At 41.8% G+C, this 24,793-nt stretch overlaps 1 protein-coding gene across 3 annotated transcripts in view; it reads right to left on the bottom strand.

Annotated features, from left to right (window-relative positions):
- The window catches only part of ZFYVE26 (zinc finger FYVE-type containing 26), a 123,020-nt gene that overhangs the window by 7,150 nt on the left and 91,077 nt on the right, over nucleotides 1-24,793 (bottom strand). For 2 of the 3 annotated variants that reach the window (XM_068253348.1, XM_068253350.1), the window contains 12 exons: nucleotides 23,698-23,735; nucleotides 20,211-20,338; nucleotides 17,997-18,217; nucleotides 17,760-17,907; nucleotides 14,891-15,100; nucleotides 13,956-14,174; nucleotides 11,957-12,154; nucleotides 11,030-11,229; nucleotides 8,359-8,500; nucleotides 6,873-6,932; nucleotides 3,941-4,123; nucleotides 1,006-1,050 (listed from right to left, as the gene is read on the bottom strand). In XM_068253348.1, coding sequence (XP_068109449.1) covers nucleotides 1,006-1,050; nucleotides 3,941-4,123; nucleotides 6,873-6,932; nucleotides 8,359-8,500; nucleotides 11,030-11,229; nucleotides 11,957-12,154; nucleotides 13,956-14,174; nucleotides 14,891-15,100; nucleotides 17,760-17,907; nucleotides 17,997-18,217; nucleotides 20,211-20,338; nucleotides 23,698-23,735 — 1,792 coding nt within the window. The remainder of the gene's footprint in view (nucleotides 1-1,005; nucleotides 1,051-3,940; nucleotides 4,124-6,872; nucleotides 6,933-8,358; nucleotides 8,501-11,029; nucleotides 11,230-11,956; nucleotides 12,155-13,955; nucleotides 14,175-14,890; nucleotides 15,101-17,759; nucleotides 17,908-17,996; nucleotides 18,218-20,210; nucleotides 20,339-23,697; nucleotides 23,736-24,793) is intronic. The other variant, XM_068253349.1, reaches the window with a different exon arrangement.

Below are 24,793 nucleotides of genomic sequence, written 5' to 3'. Positions count from 1 at the left end.
CGCACCCCCACCGCACAGCAATGAAAAATCAATGGGCTGTTCACAGTGCCCACGTTGCGTTACACAGTAACACTGCGCCATTAGACAACGTACTGCATGCAGTACTTTGTAAGCGGCAGAGCCGCGTTAGACTGTTTGCACATGCTCAGTGACGTTGGGGAGGAGCGGAGAGCGGCCAGGCACATGGCTAATTAATATTCACTGCACTCAGTGACGTGCAGTGTTTACTTCCTGGAGCGGCCGCTCTGTGCGGCGATTGGCCGGCGGGACCACGTGATGCCGCATGCACACAAGAGTACGCATCACGGCATCACGGACGCCAGAGTGAGCTGCACAACGCGGCTCACTCTGACGTCCAAAGCAGGGAGCACCAGGCATTGTGTTAGGGGCACGTTATGCGACACGTTCATAACGTCCCCTAAAACGCAACGTCCTGGTGTGAAACCAGCCTAAATTATGTATAAATGATTTAGTCAGTGTTTGCTCATTGTAAAATCTTTCCTCTCCCCGATTTACATTCTGACATTATATGGTGACATTTTTACTGTGGGCAGGTTATGTAGCTGCTCCTAGCTGTTTTGGCTGTTAGAGACAGCTGTAAACAGCTAATTCCTGTCTGTGAACATTGTTACATCGTGGCAGTTTGCCTCAGAGTACTCAGAGCTTCTTGTGGGAGGGGTTTCAGCACAAAATCAGTCATACAGCGCCCCCTGATGGTCTGTTTGTGAAAATCATATTTCTCATGTAAAAGGGGGTATCAGCTACTGATTGGGATAAAGTTCAAATCTAGGTTGGAGTTTCTCTTTAAGAATTACAGATGTCCACTAACTTGAATTGTTCTCCAGTCAGTGGTGTTGCTACTGGCTACTTCCCACCATTTCCACCGGGCTACCGAATAACATATTACGTTTCCTATGCCTCTTGTAAGCGCTAACTAGTGGTTACAGGATGCTATTAATATAGAATATGTAAACATACATACACCCAATTAGACATTGTCTTTACCTTTGTCTCATCACTCTTCATTCCTTGGATTAACTTCTCAAGTTCCTGAAACAAAAAAACAGAAAAAAATTGTTTCACAACTAAATAAACACTAGATACAACCACATGCAAAAACCTTCTATAAAAAGAAACAAAACAAGGTCAAGGAAGACAATTAGCGGACAGAAGAGCTCCAGTATTGGCATATAATGTAACAAAACAGTTAAAAAAGAGCAGTTGAGTGTGTATCTAAAAGAAGTTAGATGGGGGGGGGGGGGGGGGGGGATGGGATGAAAACAGGACTTGCAGACAAAGAAGACTTGTGTGATCACAGCCTGCCCATTGCCAAGCATGGCAGACTAACCAAATGAACCAATAAACCTTACCAAAATGGAAAAATAACACTTTACAGATTAACAGGAAGCAGCTGTGGACAATCAGGTTAAATTTACAGTAAATAAGTTTCACCTTTCCAAAAATGGCCATCCAGCATTGTGAAGGAATGAAAACTAGGTAAAAAGTCCACCTTTCCCTAGTTAGGCCTAAATTAAGAACAGGTGTTTGCAAGTGCAACATGATAAAGTTTCCTGGTGTCAGCATTTACTACAGCAGACTACTGCAGAATACGCAGCATTTCCCTGCATCCGAGTCACACGGGGAAACACTGCCTATTCTGTCAATGGTTTGTTGTCGGAATCACATGCCGGTGCAATTCTGGATAGCATGCTGCATTTTAACGTAGCACGCATCCAAATCCCTAAAGCTGTGCATTGCATAGCTATATCGATTCACCTGCAACTTTGTAGCGTCTGATTCGGAAACCAACACAGAGCCCGAGTGGAAATAGGCAATAAATGTGCATCTGTAGGACAAAGACACTACATTAATGCACAATTTTCTGTTTACTATGCAAATAAATTGAGAAAGAAAGAACTGGGTCTTATGCTTTCTAATGTAATTAATTTTCTATCTCATAACTTTAAGATCGGTTTCCTCTTTTTTTTAGCGCTTTGCTGTCCATTTCCGATTGCGTTCAAATAGCATGGATACTGGGACTTTACGATAAAATATAGCGCTATGTGATTTTCTTGTAAACCAGCAATTTAATATTTTTTTTTCCTGTCCTCATTCGGAAATCATAATTTGCAGGTACTCAGCACAACCTGTCTTAATGCCCATTTATCGCTTCTCAAAGTGTATGTTGTAAATAGAGAAAATCCGGATGGCAGTGCCGCTCCCCTGGGGCAGTTAGTGATAGGACTGTACTTTCAAGCACTGTGGAACAGATCTGTGCTATATAATAATAATAATAATAATAATAAGCTAACTTTCTGAGTAAATTATTCAAGTATTAAAGGCAGAGGATTAGTACAAAGCAGGCATATGCTTAAAGCGGAATATAACCCTGCATTTCAACTTTGCTCTAAAACATTATTCACAGTATATTATATGCAACCAGCATTTTTTTTTTTTTACTAGACCAGCATTGGAAGGGTTACACAGAGTTTTAAAGTTCCTGGAGATTTCTGCAGACGCATCCGAAGCTCAGATAGTTACATTTTGTTTACATAAATGTATCTAAGTGTTGAATGTGACTCACTCTCTGACTGAGCTGGAGGACAGCCAAAGTGTGTAACATTCAACACTTAGTTAGATTTTGTTTACATAAATGTATCTATCTGAGCTTCGGATGCGTCTGCAGAAATCTCCAGGAACTTTAAAACTCTGTGTAACCCTTCCAATGCTGGTCTAGTAAAAAAAAAAATGCTGGTTGCATATAATATACTGTAAATAATGTTTTAGAGCAAAGTTGAAATGCAGGGTTATATTCCGCTTTAAGATAGAGGTTGGCAATCTCAGCATAGGACTGCTTTAAAATTCTCTGAAAATAACACACCAAAAAATTACCTCTGAAGACAACAATTCTGATAAATGCTGGAAGTGCGATAAACAAACTGGTACGCTTCTCCATATGCTATGGGAATGCCCAGTAGTTAACCAACTCTGGGGGAGGATAGAGAATCTACTACAACAAATATTAACTCCGAGGTTTAGGTTATCCCCACAATTAGCGTTGCTACTATATGGTATTGATGAACTAGCTACCAAATACAAGCCGTTTATATGCCACTTACTATTCTCAGCCCTACAACTTATAACTACCAACTGGAAATCCCAAACTCCGATACCATTCAACCAGTTACTAGCTATTGTCAATCGAAATATGATATTAGAGAACTGCATTAGAAGTAGAGACCTACAAAATACATCAGAATTTAAACTTCCTGAGGAATGGCTGCTCCTATGGGCACAACCTACACAGTCATAAAGATGAAGGCACAACTGTTAAACCACAACAATTCCTACTAGCTCTAGCCACTTTAAACGAAACAAGACAAATGCTCTTAACACAACAAAAAGATTTGCATAACAAACTGAACACAACACAGGATAATTAGACCCTACCCTACTTCCAATCCACCAAAGTCTACCTACAAGCAGTTATATCTTCCTTTATCTTTATCTGGCTCTTTCCTTTTCCTCTCTCTTTTCTCTTTCCTTTCTTCTTTCCTTCTATTTAGATGTTCATGAAGATAAAAACTGAGTCGTTTAGACCCATATTATTTAGTTAGGTGTTTGTTTTTTTGTTTTTTGTTATCTCTACTGAATAGAACAACCTCCTGTCTGCCCAAGCCCAGAGTGGCCATGAAAATTGGGAAAACAGGAAGTGTCAAACACAGCATAATATACAATGTTCATCTTCTCTTGTTCTGTTATTGTTATTGAGTTGATACTGGCATTTTAAATGTTTAAGCTGCATAACTGCATGAATGCATATCTTATTCTGATCAATGCGACATGTTATCATTTGTTTATTCTCTTATGAAAAAATTAATAAAAATTAATTACAAAAAAAAAAAAAAAAAAAAAAAAAAAAAAAAAAAAAAAAAACTACCTCTGAAGACATGTCTGCCATTTCTTCAACACATCTGAGCAATATCTGATCACAATCCTTCTCAGCAGCGATACCAGACTCACTCACACACTTCACAAGCAGCAGAATCTCAGAGTAGTTTTGCTGCAGCACCAGCTGCTTGCACACTTTGCTGTACACTTTGGAGGCATCAAGCTGGAAGTCCTATAATAATAATAATAATAAAATCAATGATGCAGAACATTGGCTTGTTACACCAATTACAGTCTTGCATTCAAGACAAATTTAGGTTTTCCTGTTGCAATGTGGAATTGTACATTTTTCTATTATCAGATTACGACCATACATAAATACATCTTATGTAAAATGAATGCGCACTGACAAGTTTACAAAGAATTTCTACAGCCCACTGAGAACGGTCTATTTCTCCTTGATAAATTCTCCTAAAGAGGGAATCTGATGAAGCAAGTTTGCAAGTCTCCGATTTGCTGGTCTGATCATTATCATATTAGGGGTCATGTTTGATTCTTGTTTTAAAGGGACCCTAAACTGAGAAGGATGTGGATTTTTCCTTTTAAAATAATACCAGTTGCCTGACTCTCCTGCTGATCCTGTGTCTCTAATACTTTTAGCCACAGCCCCTGAACAAGCATACAGATAAGGTGCTCTGACTGAAGTCAGACTGGATTAGCTGCATGCGTATTTCAGGTCTGTGATTCAACCACTACTGCAGTGAAAGATCAGCAGGACTGCCAGGCAACTGGTATAGTTTAAAAGAAAACATACACATCCCTCTCAGTTTAGGTTCCCTTTAACCTACAGGTAGTAGAAATGACGTGACCACGTGCTAGACTCTTAAAAGAAACCAGAGACACAAAAAAAAAAAAAAGAAAAAAAAAAAAAAGAAAAGTTTTATACCTACCTGGGGCTTCCTCCAGCCCCATGCGCACAGTTCATTCCCACGCCGCTGTCCTCTACTGCCTGCATAGCTTGGGTATCGGGTCCCGTTTGTTCTGCCAGTCTGCACAAGAAAAGTGCACCCTCTACGCATCTCTCTGGAGGCCGCCAATATCGGAGCTGCAGGCAGCGGAGGACGGCGGCATAGGAGTGAGCCGTGTGCATGGGACTAGAGGAAACCCCAGATGTGTAATTTTTATTTGGTCTGTGGTACACTTTAAGGCTAGTTCACAGTGGAATCACAAATCACGATGTAATGTTGCGGAACAAAATTTCGCATTTTACAGTGATTTGTGATACCTATTCAATAGAATGAGATTTACTGCAAGTCACAAACGCAGTGAGAATGATCCCATAGGGATAGATTAGTGTCAGCGCTTTGCTGATCGCCGGTGATCAAAGCACTGAAAAGCTCCTGAGTGGAGAAAAAAAAAAAAAAAAAAAAAAAAAAAAAAAGCACATTTCACATTCTGGGATCACCCTTAAGCCTCAGCTCGATTAGCCGCCGGATCGCCTCTTCCGCGTCCCCGCACGTGCCCGCGTGTCCCCGTTGGATTAGATTACCCGCCGGCGCCGCTCATCTTCCGCTTGATTCCCTGCTATTGTCCCCTCGCGGGGAGCGAGCAGGGAATCGGCAGAAGCAAGATCCGTCCTGTCGGATCTTATCAATCGAGCCGCATCATAAAGCCACATCTACGCGCGTAGATGCGGCCGCGATGTTCCTTATCAATCGAGCCACTAATTGCGGCTCGATTGATAAGATCCGACAGGACGGATCTCCTCACCGCCAATTCCCTGCTCGCTCCCTGCGAGGGGACAATGGCAGGGAAGATAAGTGGTGCCGGCGGGGAATCGAGCGGTGACTAGTCGGGGACGCGGAAGAGGCGATCCGGCGGCTAATCGAACCGCCGGATCGCTACAACATCTCCCCGTGTAGACGGGGCTTAAAGGAACTAAAATAGTTGTTTTTACACGCTATGAACCTAGTTACCGTTTTTTTTAACCAAACATGGTTTTTAATGTAACCTTTCAACAGGTTCCTGTGCTTATGGACTACAAGTGTTTGTTATGCCGGTGTATAGTGTACTTACATATTGCATACGATATAACGGTTACTAGGTAGAGGCCTTTTTGGTCTCTTTTAGACCCTTATAATTTCTGGTTCTGGGTCACCATGGGCTTTCTGAAAGTCTACAGCACTGTCTTTGCATGATTTAAGCCCAAAAGAAATGGATGATAGGTATCCTATAAATGTCTGCAGGTAACTTTTTCCCTCTCAGCCCAGAACAGGAGTCCGCCAGGAGAATATCACAATAAAACAGAGGCACTTTATGCAACACTGACTGTTTATACCCGTTTATTGCGTGATGAAGCAAGTTACACCTGCGAAACGCGTTGCAGCTTTTTTTGGGAGTATACAATAAATGTATGTCTTTTCGAAAATTCACGGTTATTGTGTCTGCTTTTTGGAGGCAAGTCCACCACTGCCTCCTAAGCATTTTTGATATTTTATTCTGTTGGTGCCTCTGTTCTCTATTACAAGCAATATACATGTTCTTTGTCTTGTCTAAAATGTTAACCTTCTGTAGCATACAGGATGGACTTCAAAACACTATTTTTAATGATTTAGACAACATGGCCTTCCCCAAGAATTGAAAAATCCAAAATATAGGCAACATACTGCACAATTCAAAAATTTAGTAAAATCTACAAATAATGAAAGGATGATTCAACATAAAAAGTGCGCTGGCATCAGAGAGTGAGGTGCAACAATACGCAATGAAACAAGGATAACATGGCAACATATGGATAAGGTAAGAGAATGATAGGCGCATGTAGGAAGTCATTGAGGTGACTGTCTAGGGGAGCCTACTGTGAAAGGAAATCGTATTGTGCAAAGAGGTCTCTTACTACATAAACCAAAACCAGCACACATATCTCAATATAGTATTGAATAAGGTTTACATAAACTACTAGAAAACACAAATGGCTTTACCTGAATGATCCTAAACGCAATGCCAAATCCTTCCTCTACATTCTTTCCACCTAGTATGACCTGAAAGAAATTGTGTAAAAATTACATTAAAGGAATTTGGCTGTAGAGTTCAGAAGATGCACATTATGAGCCATTGTAAAAATCCATAATTTAGCAATGTCTGGGGTGATTATTTAACTGCAGCTACATGGGAGAGAGACAATGAGCAACAAGATGAAAAGTGCAGACAGTTATCACAAGTGTAAGCAGGATCCTGCCTCACTCAGGACAGCCTTTCCACTGGCTGTGATAGAAACAAGCTCTGAGGCCTGGTGCACACCAAAAACCCTAGCAGATCCGCAAAATGCTAGCAGATTTTGAAACGCTTTTTCTTCTTTTTCTGTAGTGTTTCAGCTAGCATTTTGCGGTTTTGTGAAACGTTTTTGGTGTAGTAGATTTCATGTATTGTTACAGTAAAGCTGTTACTGAACAGCTACTGTAACAAAAACCGCCTGGCAAACCATTCTGAAGTGCCGTTTTTCAGAGCGGTTTGCGTTTTTCCTATACTTAACATTGAGGCAGAAACACATCCGCAATCCAAAATCTGCAGCAGCCCGGGAGTATGCGTTTCTGCAAAACACCTCCCGGTCTGGTGTGCACCAGCCCATTGAAATACATTACCCTAGCGGATCCGCACCCGCAAGCGGATCGCAAACCGCAGCAGAACCACTCTGGTGTGCACTAGGCCTGAGTGCTCCTGCTAGTACTCTAGACGTGTGTGTGTGTCATTATGCTTACGGTGTACTCGCATAGCGTGTAACTCACAATGTTTAACAGTTTTAGAAATAAAATTCACTTGTCCTGGCAGCCTAAGGCTTTTGCTACAGGAGGTCATTCTCTGATTACAGTGGGAAATGCTGGATTGAGCTTGCATTTGCTAGCACGGATGGATTGATGTGGTGCACCATTGCCATCTAAATACTGCTGACATTTAACTGCTGGCCACAGAGCAGATACAGGAAGTTTCTCACAGACAGTCATCATTGAGTGAATATTCATCAGTAGGATATAACCTGAGTGGTTTTCTTGACAGCCTTGCAATGCATATAATTACCTGCTGAATATAATATCCAGTCCCCCCCCCCCCCCCCCCCATGTTAGTTATGAGACCTAGTTGCTCAAATGGGAGCGAGAGATGCAATTAATTGGCAATCATCCTGGTTCCTCTTGCACAAGTAAAACATCATGACAGAAGTAGGCTAGTATATGTTATAGTGCATCCCTGTGTACTCCATATGGTAATCTATATCTACATGGCAGGTTGCTATACGGTGTTGTACTAGTTATCTGCTAGGATCCACTTCTGCTATGGTCCGTAAATAAAGTTCATGGTAGCACATTTTCATGTGTCAACTTATAATAATTTAAGACAATATCCAAAAAGGTCACACGCCAATGTTCAGATAAATCAAACGGAACCCATAAAAATACCACACAATACACTTACTTTACAAGCCACATCGATGATCATGGTACCGTGTCCAAAAAGTGTAGGAGGGGGCTTGTCATGGACTTGACTTGTCTCTAAACTGCCAGATCGCTGCAGGAATTTTGTGATTTCCATCTGAAGCTCAATAGTGTTAATATGCCTGTAGAGAAAAGCAAACCAGTGGGTAATATTCATGTATGCTTTCTCAAAAAAGAAAAAGGATACCTCAGTAAAAAGGAAGCCTCTATGTCCTCCCAGAGGCTTCTTCAATCCTTCGAGCCCACCATTGGCTGCCAGGATGCTCTTCTCGGCCACACACCTGTCCATGAACTAACATGGCTGCACAGCGCAGGCACACTGATGGCCCCTGCCTCTCCAGTAGCATGGAGGAAAAAGCTGTGCACGAGCGGCTCAGTGCTACTGCATTTGCGCAGTACAGCCACGCTTGTACACGGGTGGGAGCATGGCCATGTGAACCTATTCAACAAGTCCTTGTTGAATAGATTTAGAGTTCCAGTGCTGGAACGGTTAGCTTGAGGAGGGGGGGGGATGGGGAAGCCCCTGGATTATCCAGAGGCTTCCCTCTACTGATATTATTTAACTTTTTCCCCTATAATTTGCCTTCAGGTACACTTTAAGGTTATTGTTCAGTGTTTAATGTGACCCTGTAGTGAGAGCCATATTTATTTCCTTTTAAACACCAGCTGTTTGGATGGCCAGATGCTCTGCGTCTGATACTTTAAGCCACTAACCCACAGCAATTATGCAGATCAGGTGTTCTGACTAATGTTTGAATGCATGAATGTTTCAAGCATGATTCTGAAACTACTGAAGGAGGATCTATATAACAGCCAGGCAATTGGCATTATGTAAAAGTAAATAAAGCAGACTTCATATTCATCTCACTACAGGACGCCTTCGATACTCACCGTGTGTATGTTTTTAAGTAAAAAAACTGCCATTTAGGGCTCGTTTCCACTAGTGCGGCGTGCGTCTCGTGGACGCACGCCGGCACTGAGTGGGTGGGCGGGATCGCAGGCAAATCCCATGAGCCGTGCCATGCACAGCTATGGGAATCGCAGCCTCCGCCGAGAATTCTGTAGGGGGTTCCGGCCGAATCGCTACTGAAAGCGATTCGGCCGGCGGCGCAGTTATCCCCTATGGCAGAGTTTTCCCGCGCGATTTGCCTGCAGGGAAACTCTGCGGATTCGCGTCCGTTTCCGCAACAGTGGAAACAGGCCCTTAACCTTTCAATAACCAAAGGTTTTCTGCCCATTGCAGTTTTCCACATCTATTGGGTATAGTGTATGCAGATTTACTGCTTCATGGTCACAAAGCTATTCGATCATTTAACGGTAATAGCGGAATGACACAAAGAAACTAAGTGACAAAGCTGTTCTAATGCTAGGTTCACATTACAATTGGGTATTGCTGTGGACAATCACAGAGGATCTGCGACGTCCACGACATGGTTCCACAGGTTGGGGGACACCTGTATATAAACTAGATTCTCGCCTGAGGCATCCGTGAATGGCCACCTCAGCCTGTGTACAGACCTTTACACTGAGTAAAGTAAAAAGTCTAAGCTGGCTTTACCTCCCCTCACCTGCCCTGAGACACCCAAATAATTGAGCTAAAAGCACGGGCCACACACCTGGGAAGGCAATCAAAGACACTCCTGGTTAGCCAATGTGAAGAGGTTTAGAGAAGAAGTCATGTGACCAACACTTCCGGTCTGCAAAAAGGACTTGGACATAATTATGTAAATGTGGACTATTTAGCTTGTGTGGGTGGTGAGGACTCAGAAGTGCACAAACCCCTGGAAACTGTCCTTAAAGAGAGCCAGAGGCCTAATAAATAGTTTAGAAAGCAAATACTTAAGTGGAGGGAAGCCTCTGGATCCTTCAGACGCTACCCATGCTGTCCTCCTCATCAACGCTCCTCTTCTGTCACAAGCATGACCACGCTGCACCAGCACGCCTGCGCAGTAAGTAGCATGAGTGGGGCCGGCTTACTGTGCAGGCCCAGTACAGCCGTGCTTGTGTCTGAAGAGGCGCACAACTCATTGCAATTAACGATAAGCCCTTGTCGGTAATCCTGGAGTCTGGTCAGTGACAGGGTACCAAGGGATGGTGTGGGTGGCCTCTAAAGGATCCAGAGGCTTCCCTCTAAGGCAAAGATCTGTTTTTTTTACTTCAGGTACACTAACATGGGATTATACTCAAAGCTACATTTTTGCGTTAAAACATTAAAAAAAAAATATGATCCAACTGATATATCTTTGCGACTGCAGGAGAAACGTGCAATTAGTGAGCAAACAAGACAGATTTTTCTGCCTCCCATACAGCAGAAACCTTTCTACCTTGTTCATCTATGCACAGTGTAGTACACTTCAAACACATTCTGTTAATTCTGGCTGCCAAGGGCAAGCTTATGAATTAGCAGCTGAATAAAGTGAAGAGCTTGAGTGCTAACCCTTCCAATACTTTGGAACCAACTCAAATGGTTTTAGTTATTTTTATGCCATGTTTAATGCTTTAGACCATAGATGAAATCTATGTGTCCATTTCCATCTGATTGTCCTAGGTTATACATATTACAAAAGACCAAATGCTTTAACTCCGGTATGAATAGGTCTGTCTACTGACAGAGCATCTAAAAGATTAGCAGAATCCTGTATTAGCAGTACCTGGAAATATCTGGAGCAGACATTTTCTTTCTAAACGTGTCAAAAGATTTTCTTCTGTTGCTTCTGGATACCTCTTGCAAATAGGTTTTAAGGTGCTCTTTGGATTTAACCAGCCACTTCTGATTTTCACTCAAATCCTGGTAACTCTGAGCTTTGTGAGAGAAGAAGTGGATGCAGGTCATGGAAGCACGCACGTGGTCCTGTAATGTCAGATCAAAGGTTGGTGGAGTCAGCAAAGTTTCAATATCATTTACATGAACGCAAACCTGAAAGTAAACTTCTGAGATAAGGAAGTACCAATTCTAAATAGAAAATTCCATGAATCTCATCCTTATTCTGGGTTTATTTCCCCACACAGAGAAATGATGAACGAGGTGCTCAGCAACTCCTCCAAATGCTTCACACCCGCAGAGGGACACAGGAGTGCTGCACTAATCAACCCTAGAAGCAACCGGTTTCCTCAGACAATGGGAGAAATAGGTATACAAATGCGGCATTTGCGCAAACTATGGTAAAAACGGCAGTGAATGGGCAACGCCTAATGATGAGTGTCACAGGCCAAACGCTCTGCAAAGTTTACTGTAAATTGTAAAGCACTTTGAGCCTGAGGGGAGAACACCGTTATAGGAATCATAGGGAATCCACACAATAGTGTCCTCCCTCTAGGCTGAAATTTCAGTTTTATGAATAGCTTTTTTTTCTAACCATTTCTCAGTCATTGATTTCTTACATGTATCATTTGCATTAACAAGACAGATTATACTAGAAGCTGAACTACTACCAAAATTGCCAACGGAGCAATCTGTACTGGCTCCTGGATTGGATGAATAGACTAACTCATGAATTCTATATTACTTAGTCTAACCCTAATGATGACAAACCATGCCATATCAAATGACCAAAATATTGTCGAAGGCGTAAACCTACTTTCATAAACTGTTGCAGTTCATACAGGATGTTGTAGTAATGCTTCTGCTGCAGATGTTTACAGGCTTCAATAAGGTAGATGCTCCAGCTCTCCAGACTTGAGTCAATGGAAGCCAACATTGTTTCAAGGGCTTGTAATTTACCACTTTCATAACTTGGCACAAAGATGCCTTCAATAAAAATATCTCCCGGGCATTCCTGTCAAAATAGTAAAAAAAAAACAAAAAAAAAAAACAGGTAAAGTACAAAGCTAAACAGAATATATCATCCCTGAGACAGACATACAATGCAGGGAATAGCCATCTAAGCACCTACTGAGAGAGTATTTCTAAGCACAGCTGAATCACTCTGGGTACTGTGCATTGATGTCTTCTGCCCACAATGCCTAATTACACTCTTAAAATACTATTTGGTAGTCATTCTTATCTTTCAGCTTCACTGGTGGCTAATGCTAGGTACACAGTATGCAATTTCCCGTCAGAAGGACGAGTCAAATCGATCATTTCCAACCTGTCCACTCTGCTCTCTAACAATAATAGGATCGATTTTCAGATCAGTAAAAAAAAAAAAAAAAAAGAAAAAAAAAAAATCAATCCAGTTATTGATCGAGATGGGAAATTGCTTAGTGACCGAGTATCAGGCATAAGGGGTTGAATCACCAAACTTCTCATAATTATCTCTCCTTATCGGTTTTCCACTTTTTCTATAAAAACTGAGCTGAAAAGTCGCACCATACGTTATAGCAGCGGTGCAAACAAAGAAAAGGAAAAAAAAACAAACTAAAAACCTTAACATGTAACTTCCATGGCACTTCTGGGATAACCACGGGAGTCGCTGCAGCGTCTTTAGTATTAACCGGAGCACTTCTGTCGCATTGCAGGCAGTGTGTCAAGTTCCATTGACTGTAATGGCCATTGTGACCAGCTGCCATACAGAATACCGTGACGCGGCAACATAAGAAATGTAAAAGTACCCTTAAAGGAAAACTTAAGTCAAAAAAAAAAAAATGACATTTACTCACCTGGGGCATCCCTCAGCACCCCGAAGCTGGATGGTGCCCTCGCAGCCCCGCTCCGATCGTCCTGTCCCCGCCGGCGGCTACTTCCGGTTCGGCGACAGCCGCCGACAGGCTGGGAACGCGGCTATATATATACGCTATAGCAGCATAGAGGGTGATAGCAGCGGCTGGGAACGCGGAAAAACAGCCGCGTTCCCAGCTTGTCGGCGGCTGTCGCCGAACCGGAAGTAGCCGCCGGCGGGGACAGGACGATCGGAGCGGGGCTGCGAGGGCACCATCCAGCTTCGGGGTGCTGAGGGATGCCCCAGGTGAGTAAATGTCATTTTTTTTTTTTTGACTTAAGTTTTCCTTTAATGTTACTTTAGCAACAATTAACCCCACGAGGTTCTGCCTGGAACAGACTTCCAAAAGACCGATTATGAAGATAAAAATATTTTATTAGAAGAATCTTTAAATGAGAAAAGAACAAAAAAAAAAACACACACACACAGACCTAAATCACAGTTCAAATCAAACAAACATTTTGTAGAAACCAGTATACAACTACTGACCATAGATAATATGTATAACCTGTAAATATGCCCCTATATAAAAGGTTAAAAATACCATAGGGTACAAAAAATGAACATTGATCACATGACCTAGATGAGGCTCATAAGGAAATGCATTTCACAGATCTACATCCTCAGGAGAAAACAAGATTGATTTGACATTCCCTTCCCTTGCTGCCCCCAAAATGCCAATCATTCAATTTGCAATGTTATCAAGTCTCCTAGAGCAGCAAACCAAACTTTTGCACCCCCCCCCCCCCCCCCAAAAAAAAAAAACAAAAAAAACCCCAAAAACCTTGTTACTGCAGGAAAGAAAATTAATATGGTATTACTTCAAGGAAATCTATTTACTTTATACCTAGGAATCATTTCATTCAGTGGATTTCTGAATAAAGCAGAGACCACTAATGCCCCCAAGGTGACAGCTTACCTTATTTAATAAATGCAGTAGGGCCTCTCGCATCATGTCGTGCCTCAGATAGAACTGTATTATTGCAAGGTTTGTGCCGTACGTGTGCAAGTAATACAGGCATTCCTGATAATACGTGTTATCCTGGATTTTCCCCTCTGGCATCATTTCATACCAAAGCCATCGAGATTTCAGGGTAGTTTCAAGTTCTCTTAATGTAGCAATGTAATCATCATCTTTCTGAAACAAAAAAAAAGTCACACAAAAAAAAAGGTGTCACTGGTCACCAAATAATGTATGAAAGACTGCAAATTATTACAGTTAAGAGAAAATACACTCACAAAAATAAAAACAGAACAGTTACTGTATGTACATGTCGTGTCAATATGACAAAGGGCATAATAGCACCTGCAAGCCTTGCTGTTGTGTGGGGCCTAGGGGTCCTGTGTAAATGCAAAGCAGTATCGGAGCCTTGCATTACTGGTGGTGGAACATCTCCTTTTCACTGTACAAGAGCCATACAGCACCATGCAGCTCCCATCCCCTTCATGTCAGAAGAAGCCAGTAATGTAAGGCTCTGCTACTGCTCTGCATTTATACAGATGCACCCCCCATCCCAACATGACAATGGTCAATACTTTGGAGGGGGTGTTGAAGAGGACCTGGCACTGGGCAGTGAGCACATGGTTCACCCTATATGGCCGCTAATCTTTGGTCAGTTCCATAAATCCATTCAAGGGTATTTACTCCAGTGAGGGCGTGGGTTATACTTCCACTACCTTGCTGGTCAACCTGGTCACATGATGTTGGAAATACCACATATCCCAATACAGATAGTTAGGGGTCAGCAGTATTAAGAAGAATAAAACAGCCGCATATCACCAGTCTTTATATAACCAAAACTATATTCAGGGAGAGGGAGAGAAACTGCAGAAGTTGAAATCTGCTTGTCTTACCACTAGCAGAATTGGTTTGGCTGCAGATTCCAGGTGTTGCAGAACATCTTCTAAGAGTTTAGAGCCAATGTTCTTTTGGTTCAGATCCAATGGCGCCTTGATGCAGCGGCTGAACTTCTCTCTTGCTCCAGTCAAATTGTCAGACTTGAGACAGGCCATGCCCCATGCGTGCCACACACCAGTGGGGTCAAGCCCTGCTTTCGTAGAAACCTATTTATCAAATTCAGCAAAGGATGACAAAAAAGTTAAATGTAATAAAGTCTTGTTCTAGGTTAGCCCGTTACAAATAAACGCATGGTAGAAAGTTAGATAAGAGACAAAAAGAAAATTGCATCAGAAGCAAAGGAAAATAATATACATTTCAAAAGATCAGGAGCTCCTTTGATACCCATATTCATGAATGAAGTTGGGAACCTTATGTCTGACAAGAAGATTCATGAGCTGGATTGGAAAAGACATTTAGAACAGAGACCTATCATCCTGGCTACCAGCATTTTAAAGTGGATCAAAGATGAACTGTTACGCATTGCATAATTGTGTTCCTTTCATATAGTTTATAGGGCATTCCTCAAGCCAAATTGTTTTGTTTTAATAATTCCCTATAGACTAAACAAGCCTCGCCCACAGCTTCTCCAGAGAGCCTTGCCACTCTTAGCCTTAGTAGCAAGGGCTTATGGGAGCTCAGTTTGGGCAGGAGGAGGTTACTAGCCAGAGATTTCAGAGGCAGTGGGGAGGAGGGAGTAGGAGAGGGGAGTGCAGTTTTCACAGGCTAAAGGCTGGAGATACAGAGCAGCTTGCCTGTGTGTAATATGACAAACATAACATGGCTGCCCTCATTGTATCACAGGAATAACTAATCATTAACTGTTGAAGCTGTTTGCAGCTAGATTTGCTGAATAAACTATGTAAACGTTAGAAAAGATATATAGACAAGTTACTTGTTGTAGTTAGTTTTTCATATCGGATCCGCTTTAAGCAGAGGGTTACATTAGCCCTGTTTTAAAAGAAGCATATATCCTTAGTCTTCATTTTTAAACAAACCTCATCTAATAGTCTTAAAACAAAAGACTGAATTAATGTTAGGTTAGTAACATTACCAAATTACCAATATACAGGAAAAGCATGTCTACTTGATTTACAGATTGGGGTGGATTCACCAAGGCTGGAGAAACATGGAGACTGCTAGAGAACATAGTTCCAATTGTAAGTTCTGCACCTGACGGCGCTCATTTACAAGTAGAGATGGTGATCTCTGAGGCAAGTTTCAGAGTTGACGCAAAGGTTATTAGTTTTATGCAAATGTATGCAGTTTGAAAACGGACCAATCAAATTCAGCACTAATTACATTTCATTGGCCAATTTTCAAGCTGCATAACTTTACACACAATTTTCATCTTCGAATTTGTAGACCATTACTTGGGTTTCAGTAACCCCACTGTTATCACTGATCTAATATGTCCCAAGCAAAGTTTGGAACGTTACTACTTAAAGCAAACTTGACGTGACAAAACTCACTTGTGAGTGACCGGTTTGATACTTACCCGAGTAGAGGGAAAGCTCTGGATAGTATAGTCTTGTTCCTGCACCCAGCAGTCGTTCCAGCATTGTAAAGCCGTTTGGTAGAAGCCTTCTTTGGAACCACTCCAGTCCAAGCAGTTCTGAGCACAGGTGCATTGCTACTGCACATACACAAGCCCAGACTCACACATGCGCAGTAGAGATGCACTCATCCTCAGAACTACTCAGGGACACAACTAGCTACAAAAAGCTGTTTGATCTAGCAGATTTACCCACACAACACTGGAATGGCAGGCCAGGCCGAAGGAGCAAGGCTCTACACTATCCAAAACCTTCCCTTTACTCAAGTATCAAACCTGAAATTAGATTTCTCACTTTAGGTGTACACATTTTTTAATACACGTTTGCTGGATCACTGTCCATCTAGTAAAGCAACCCAAGTCTATAATAACCCGACAGGTTGCATCCCAAAATCTACCCTGTGAAACTTAAAATTCTTCGTGACAAAGAAATATGACAGACTGCTCCCCTTTATTGTAAAATAGACATAGCAGTTGAAGGCTAAACATAGAAAGCTTTGTACAGTGCACTTAATGTTAAATTTCCAAACTGTGCATGTTTGTTACATTTTTTCCTCTTTCAGAAATGCACGATTTCAATGAATCAGGCACATTTGGCACCAGCTACAACAGTCTCTGCGGTGCTAGGAGCTGAGTTCTCGCACAGCGCTTTAGCTATTGAACAGCCAAAACAACATCAACAAAATCATGCACTGAAGACAATGGAAGGCGACTACTGGTTAGGAGTTTGCAGTAGGGGGAGATTTAGTAGGTCGGTTTGGGAGCTCAGGTGCTAAGAAGGGACTAGAGATCTAATCAATGAGATGCAAATATTTCCAAATTTATGTATATATATGCAGCTTGAAAACGGACTAATCAAGTACCACTCAGGTTTAAAATGATTGGTCCATTTTCAAGCTGCATATATTTACATGCATTTGCATAAACTCAGAAGTATTTTCATATCATTGATCATCCCTAGAAGGAACCAGTTACAGGGCTAGAGGTAAGGGCTAAACATCAGTAAGACATTAATATTTTGGGAAGGGGTTGTTAAGCGTTCAAACGAAACCCCAAAGAAAACCATTGTAAGCCTGACTAACCATCAGTAATGTTACTGGTTCCCTACTATTCTGGGAATTAGGACCATAAATCTTGCAAGAGGACCAGGTTTTTAAGTACCTGAATAGTAGGCTAGTGTGCACATCCCAGCTCGATCAATGTAAGAAATCAAACTGAACTACAAGGAAAGTGACAAAGAAAGTAAAAATGTAAATTCAGATGAACTGTACCTCCACCGCCAAACTGTAGTACTCTGCTTCCAAGAGTTGGTTACGCAGCCTTATTACTGAGGCAGGTCTAACAATCTCATCAAGAGAGGGGATATCCTTATAAGATGCTGCGACTAAAATTTTCAGTACATCCACTTTACTGCTGTAACTGGAACAGAAAATATGGGCATTAAAAAAGGACAAAGCATAACAATAAGACAAAGCTTAGAAGCCTTCTGAGATGCGGCAACAACTCACCTGTCACAGAGGGAAAGGTCGTGGCTCCTCGCAGCTTTGACAAAAATCATCTTAGCACTGAATAGCAAATTTTTCATGATATCTAAAAGAAGTCGGCTGTCCATCTCTGGGTTTGTCAGACCCTTAGACAACTGGCAGCATCGCTCAATCAGCTGGAACCCACATTCATCACTCTTAGAGTGTAAATTAAGTATAGCTGAACACAGTGATGCACTCGGAGCCTGCAGAAGACAAGCAAGAATTAGAGTCACAATTAAGGTAACGAGAAAGAGGAGCAGATCAAATTTTCATTATTTAGTATTCTGCCCGAAAAAAAAAAAAAAAACCAAAGTGTGTAATTTGTTAACAATGGATTCACCCATTTCATTAGGAACATTTTAAAGAGAACCTGTACTGAGTAAAATTATTTAAAATAAACACATGAGGTAACTTCAAATGAACATTACATAGTTACCTTGCCATCAGTTCCTCTCAGAAGCTCACCATTTTCTTCTTGTGATCCCTTCCAGTTCTGACAATATTTTGTCAGAACTGAAATATATCAGTTGCTGTCGGTTATATATCAGTTGCTGTCAGTTACAGCTGAGAGGAGAACTGATGTGTCCATGTTTCCCTATGGCTCAAGTGGGTGATGTTACAGTTTAACAGTGTGCTGACCAGGAAGCTGTTATGGGGTAATAGCCATTTTCAAAATGTAGGACGGAGAATTCTATTGATCACAGTGGACAAACAGGACGCAGGAGAGGAAAAATAGATTGAGGAGTAGACTGCACAGGAGGCAAGTATGACCTGTGTATGTTTATTTTGACTTTTAATTTTCAGTATAGGTTTTCTTTAAGTTCAAAATTATAAAGGTATCCGGTCTGGAAAGAAAAATCACATTCATGGAATGCCAACACCTTTCCTGTTCTGACTTACTTTAATGTCAAAAAGGTAACTACTGTATGAAATTTGTCTAACTCCATAAGATATCTTCATTTTGAATATTTTATTACAGCTCTAAGACCTCCATTTTTTATGCAGGTCACACAAAAGCGGAAGGAACCAGGTCTGCTGGTTCATATTCATTTGTGTTTATTAGTTAATAGAGTACAATCCCTTTATTGTAAACTTCAAGGGACCTAGCCAAGCAGTTTACTATATCATAAGTTTACTATATCAGAATTGGTCATGCATTGTATATTTATACTATAACGAGATTCTACTGTAGTACATGCCATCTAGCAACAATGCCGATAGAGGATGAATAAAACAAATGGACAGAGAAAAATTAAGCCATGGCTTCAGACACATACATACTGAACTTTAAGTACAGTTTTCCGCCATAGCTCAGATTGGCTTTGGGAACAGCGGTTCTCAAAGCCGATTAGTACTCAGTACAGCAGTCATAGTTGTGGGTGCACTTGTGGGCATGTGCACGCATGGTGCTTAAAAACAAGTAGATACATGTATCTAAGCCCCTGGTTATGAAGTTAAAGTGAACCTTAAGTCAACCCAAAAAAAAAAAAGTTTTACTTAGCTAGCAGCATAGAGGGCGATATTGTTGCTGGGAACGCGAAGAATCACTCGCGTTCCCAGCCTGTCGGCTCCTGGCGGCGAAACCGGGAATGGCTGCCGGCAGGGACAGGAGGATCGGAGGGACACGGCGAGGGCACCGGACAGCTGCAGGGGGCTATTGGAAGCCCCAGGTGAGTAAAACTCTTTTTGGTCGACTTTAGGATCACTTTAAGGCTCCCTGCACACTGCAAATCCGTTTTCCGATTCCGATTCCGATTCCGATTCAGTTTCCGATTTTCCTTGAATACATTCAACAGAAAAACGGATCAAAAAACGCAGCATGCAGTTAAGATTAAAAATCGGAATCGGAATCGGATGTAAAAACAGATTAAAAATCTGAATCTGAATCTGATTTGCTTGCAGTGTGCAAGAGGCCTAAGTCCAGAGGGGCATAGATAGCTCAGGAGCAAGCAAGAGGATTTTAGCCCTTATACTATTTTTGGATCTGCTTGTATACTATGGTTTAGGATGTCACTGTACATTACTCCCCCAATCATGTTGGTTTTCCTAGAAGGTAGTATGGCCAGTACATATAGGTTTATTTACATGCCTGCCATAAATATGCAAAAATCAGTATGAAATCAGTATGATCCGCATGCTTTGCTACATGAAAGTAAACGCCTTAAAATGAAGAATTTGCAAATCTTTCTTACAAACCTGTTCATAGTAGAACTCTTTCCTTTCCATCTCGTTTTCAGATTCATTGAAGGTTAAACACCACTGTAACTCAGAAGCTTTAGACAGTCTAAGGACTTCAGACAAATCTAGGCCTTCACCTGGCTTTTCTAGAAGAACCAGTCAGAAAACACATAAAATGTTTTACTGTGTAATTTTACAAAGTGTTTTACTGTATTTCATTTTCACTACATTCCCTGGAATACTGAACGATACAGTAACATTTTTATTTGAATGTTTCTGTACATTAAAAATTATATAGAAATTTGCATACAAGTTTTAACATGGTCCACTGAATTCTCACTTCTACAAAGCAAAGTTAAAGCAAACCTGTAAGTTTAGAAACAAAAAAGTTAGATACTTACCAACGTATCAAAGGCCATGACTCTTCGAGTTTAGGACCAAGCTTTCCTTTGTGTACAGACCTTCGGGTACTGTGAATGCCCGAGCATGGCCAGTGGCTTATGTATAGGGATGCAGACATAGCTTGTTCTATTGGCACCATGCCTGCACCCTTCATGCTTCCGTGCAATAGCCTCCACCTCCCCAACACCAGACCTTAGATCAGTGGCAATAAGGAGACTGAATGGAGGAGTAGCAGCGGAGTCGTATATGGGCCATCTTTGGTCAGTTTTAAGTCTTTTCTGAAGCCATTGTATTTTTTTATGCGTGTGTAGAGGTGCAACAACCACTGTCATCTGCATGTGTAATTATCTGTGGTCAGAGCAGCACTTTAACCACTTAAGGACCACAGTCTTTTCGCCCGTTAAGGACCAGAGTCTTTTTCCATTCAGACCACTGCAGATTTAATGGTTTATTGCTCGGTCATACAACCTACTATCTAAGTGAATTTTACCTCCTTTTCTTGTCACTAATACAGCTTTCTTTTGGTGCTATTTGATTGCTGCTGCAAGTTTTAGTTATAATCATCATCAAAAAAAAAAAAAAAACCATGAATTTTGTCAAAATAAATGATTTTTTTTAACTTTGTGATAAAATTTGTCAAAAAGTAAAATTTCTGTATACATTTTTGTCCAAATTTATTGTGCTACATGTCTGATAAAAAAATAAATAAAAAAATCCAATGTATATTTATTGGTTTGGGTAAAAAAAAAAAAAAGTTATAGCGTTTACAAACTATGGTGCCAAAAGTGAATTTTCCCATTTTGAAGCATCTCTGACTTTTCTGAGCACCGGTCAGGTTTCATGAGGTGCTAAAATTCCTGGATAGTATAAATACACCCCAAAATGACCCCATTTTGGAAAGAAGACATCTCAAAGTATTCACTGAGAGGCATGGTGAGTTCATAGATTTTATTTTTTGTCCCAAGTTAGCGGAAAATGACAGACAAAAAAAAAAAAAATGGAATCTGCCACGGACTCACCATGCCCCTCTCTGAATATCTTGAAGTGTCTACTTTCCAAAATGGGGTCATTTGTGGGGCGTTTACTGTCCTGGCATTTTGGGGGTGCAAAATTGTAAGCACCCCTGTAAAGCCTAAAGGGGCTCATTGGACTTTGGGCCCCTTAGCGCAGTTAGGCTGCAAAAAAGTGCCACACATGTGGTACCGCCATACTCAGAAGAGATTGTAAAAATACACCACAAAACACATTATACTCATACAAGATGCTGGGTGGGAGAAATATCTCTGTAAATGACAATTTTTTTTTTTTTTTTGTCCATTTACAGAGATATTTCTCCCACCCAGCATGGGTATGTGTAAAAATACACCCCAAGACACATTATACTACTTCTCCTGAGTACGGCGATATCACGTGTGACGCTTTTTTGCAGCCTAGGTGCGCTAAGGGGCCCAACGTCCTATTCACAGGTCATTTTGAGGCATTTGGTTTCTAGACTCCTCACGGTTTAGGGCCCTTAAAGTGCCAGGGCAGTATAGGAACCCCACAATCTTCTATGAACTCATCATACACCTAACTGAATACCTTGGGGTGTCTTTTCTAAAATGGGGTCACTTGTGGGGTTCCTATACTGCCCTGGCATTTTAGAGGCCCAAAACCGTGAGTAGTCTGGAAACCAAATGCCTCAAAATGACTGTTCAGGGGTATAAGCATCTGCAAATTTTGATGACAGGTGGTCTATGAGGGGGCGAATTTTGAGGAACCGGTCATAAGCAGGGTAGCCTCTTAGATGACAGGTTGTATTAGCACTGAAGTGCAGGAAGCGAAGGATGTTCTCAAATCGTGACCTGGACATGGCAGCAGAGAACATGGGCATGTGATTGATGGGTGTCTTAGGGAGTGATTAGAGGGGAAAATAGATGCAATCATTGCACTGGGGAGGTGATCAGAAGGGAGTCTGAGGGGGATCTGAGGGTTTGGCCGAGTGATCAGGAGCCCACCCGGGGCAAATTAGAGCCTGATCTGATGGGTAGGTGTGCTAGGGGGTGACAGGTGGTGATTGATGGGTGTCTCAAGGTGTGATTAGAGGGGGGAATAGATGCAAGCAATGCACTGGCGAGGTGATCACGGCTGGGGTCTGAGGGCGTTCTGAGGGTGCCCAAGGGGCAGATTAGGGTCTGATCTGATGGGTAGCAGTGACAGGTGGTGACAGGGGGTGATTGATGGGTGATTAGATGGCAGAACAGATGTAAACAATGCACTTTGGGGGTGATCTGAGGGTGGGTCTGCGGGCGATCTGATGGTGTGGGTGGGTGAACAGATGCCCGTAAGAGGCAGGTTAGGGTCTGATCTGATGGGAGGCAGTGACAGGTGGTGACGGGGTGATTGACAGGTGATTACAGGGGAAAATAGATTTATACAGTACACAGGGGGGGCTGGGGAGGATCTGAGAGTGTGGGGGGTGATCAGGATTTAGGACCGAATCAAAAATAGTGTTGACAGATAGTGACAAGGAGTGATTTATGGGTGATTAGGGGGGTGATTGGGTGCTGAGGGGTGGGTGGGGGGTCTGAGGGGTGCTGTGGGCGATCAGAGGGAAGGGGGGGCAGATCAGTGTGCTTGGGTGCTTACCTGGGTGGCTGCAGCCTGCCCTGGTTGTCCCTCGATCACTGGGACCACCAGGGCAGGAGGCAGCCTGTATAATACACTTTGTATCCATTGCAAAGTGTATTATACACTTTACATGCGGCGATCTTGCAGCTAGTAACCCGCCGTCGCTTCCGAACAACCGGCAGGTTACTGCGCCAGGTGGGCGGAGCCTGTGGCCTGCAGCTAATCGCGTGACGCGATTGCCGCATAACCACGCCTGCCGCCGCCGATGGGGTATTGCGGTCGTTGGCGGTCGGCAAGTGGTTAAGGATGTTAAGAATTACTTTAAGAAAATGTAATTAATACAAATGCTTATTCAGGACTAAGCGAATGCACATTGGATGAGCTATTTTTTGAAGAAAAAGGTTTTTGTTTTTTTTATTTAAGAGTAAAGAAACTTATGTGCATTTAATATGACAGATTTTTCAGGGCTTTAAAAAAAATGAATAAAAATTACCTTCAGTGTTCTCCAAGTCATCTTCTGTTTTGTTACTGCTAAGACGAAAGAGAAAAACGTGCGATTTACCATATGCATCAGAATAATACACAAAGAGGAATACCTTGTGAAAGACAAAGTACACATACAGCGATTTACCATATAATGGTTTACCAATCTAAATACAAAATATAATAAGTACCATATTTGGATTAATAAAGAATTTTATGCTAAGTGCTTTACTCTGAAGACAAGGAAACCTGTTCATCTTATGACAATGACCTGAACTCTTGCACAGGACAGAAGGAAAACGTAGAGAAATGCACCCTGTATGTATTTAGAGAGTTTCGCCTGTCTAATTCCCCTTCATACATAACTAATCACAAGTGTAATTTGATCTCTCAGCTGTCAGCCCAGGAACCTCTGCCACAGCAGAGCAGCAAATTTGTAAACAAATGAATGTTAATATGTCTGCTTCCGTGAAAGAAATGTTTTTTATTTAAAGGTTATTATGCTGTTGCATATCTTTTAGAGCAGAGAGGAAGTTTTGAGTTCAGGTCCCCTTTAAAACAGCGCACTTATTCCAAACATCTTTGGTAATGCACCCCTATATGCTTATCCTAGGTTATTCATCTGGATCAGCAGGATGCGCATAGCTACCCTTGTTAGTGAAGCTGTGAACAGACAATTTGGAGCTTCATTAGTCTACAATCCTATTCTGTACAACCCTCTGCAGTCCTCTGAGGTACACCCTGTTGAGGGATTAGTGATCATGCTGGTGAAACTATTCCAATCAGTTGTTGTAGTGTTCCTCCTTAGTATGAGGCAATAAGTTTCCATGCTTCCTTTTAGGACTCTAATAATGAAGCATGAGAACAGGCTTATACACAAAATAGGTACTTACATATTGTACCATCTATAGAGTTTGACTGCCCCCTGTAAAAGAGGTTTCTTTCCCTTTGGAAATCATTTTGTTGAAAAGCCAAGACTCTTGCCTTTCATTTGCACCATGCCCCGTGCGATGGATTTTTCTTGAGTTATGGGGTGTTGAGCAAGGGGTGTCCACTGCACCTGTCTGCCAGCAGCACTAATCTGGAAACCCAAGTTTACAGCCCGA

Source organism: Hyperolius riggenbachi, chromosome 9, assembly GCF_040937935.1.
Source record: "Hyperolius riggenbachi isolate aHypRig1 chromosome 9, aHypRig1.pri, whole genome shotgun sequence".
NCBI lineage: Eukaryota > Metazoa > Chordata > Amphibia > Anura > Hyperoliidae > Hyperolius > Hyperolius riggenbachi.
This window is presented reverse-complemented; position numbering and strand designations above follow the sequence as displayed.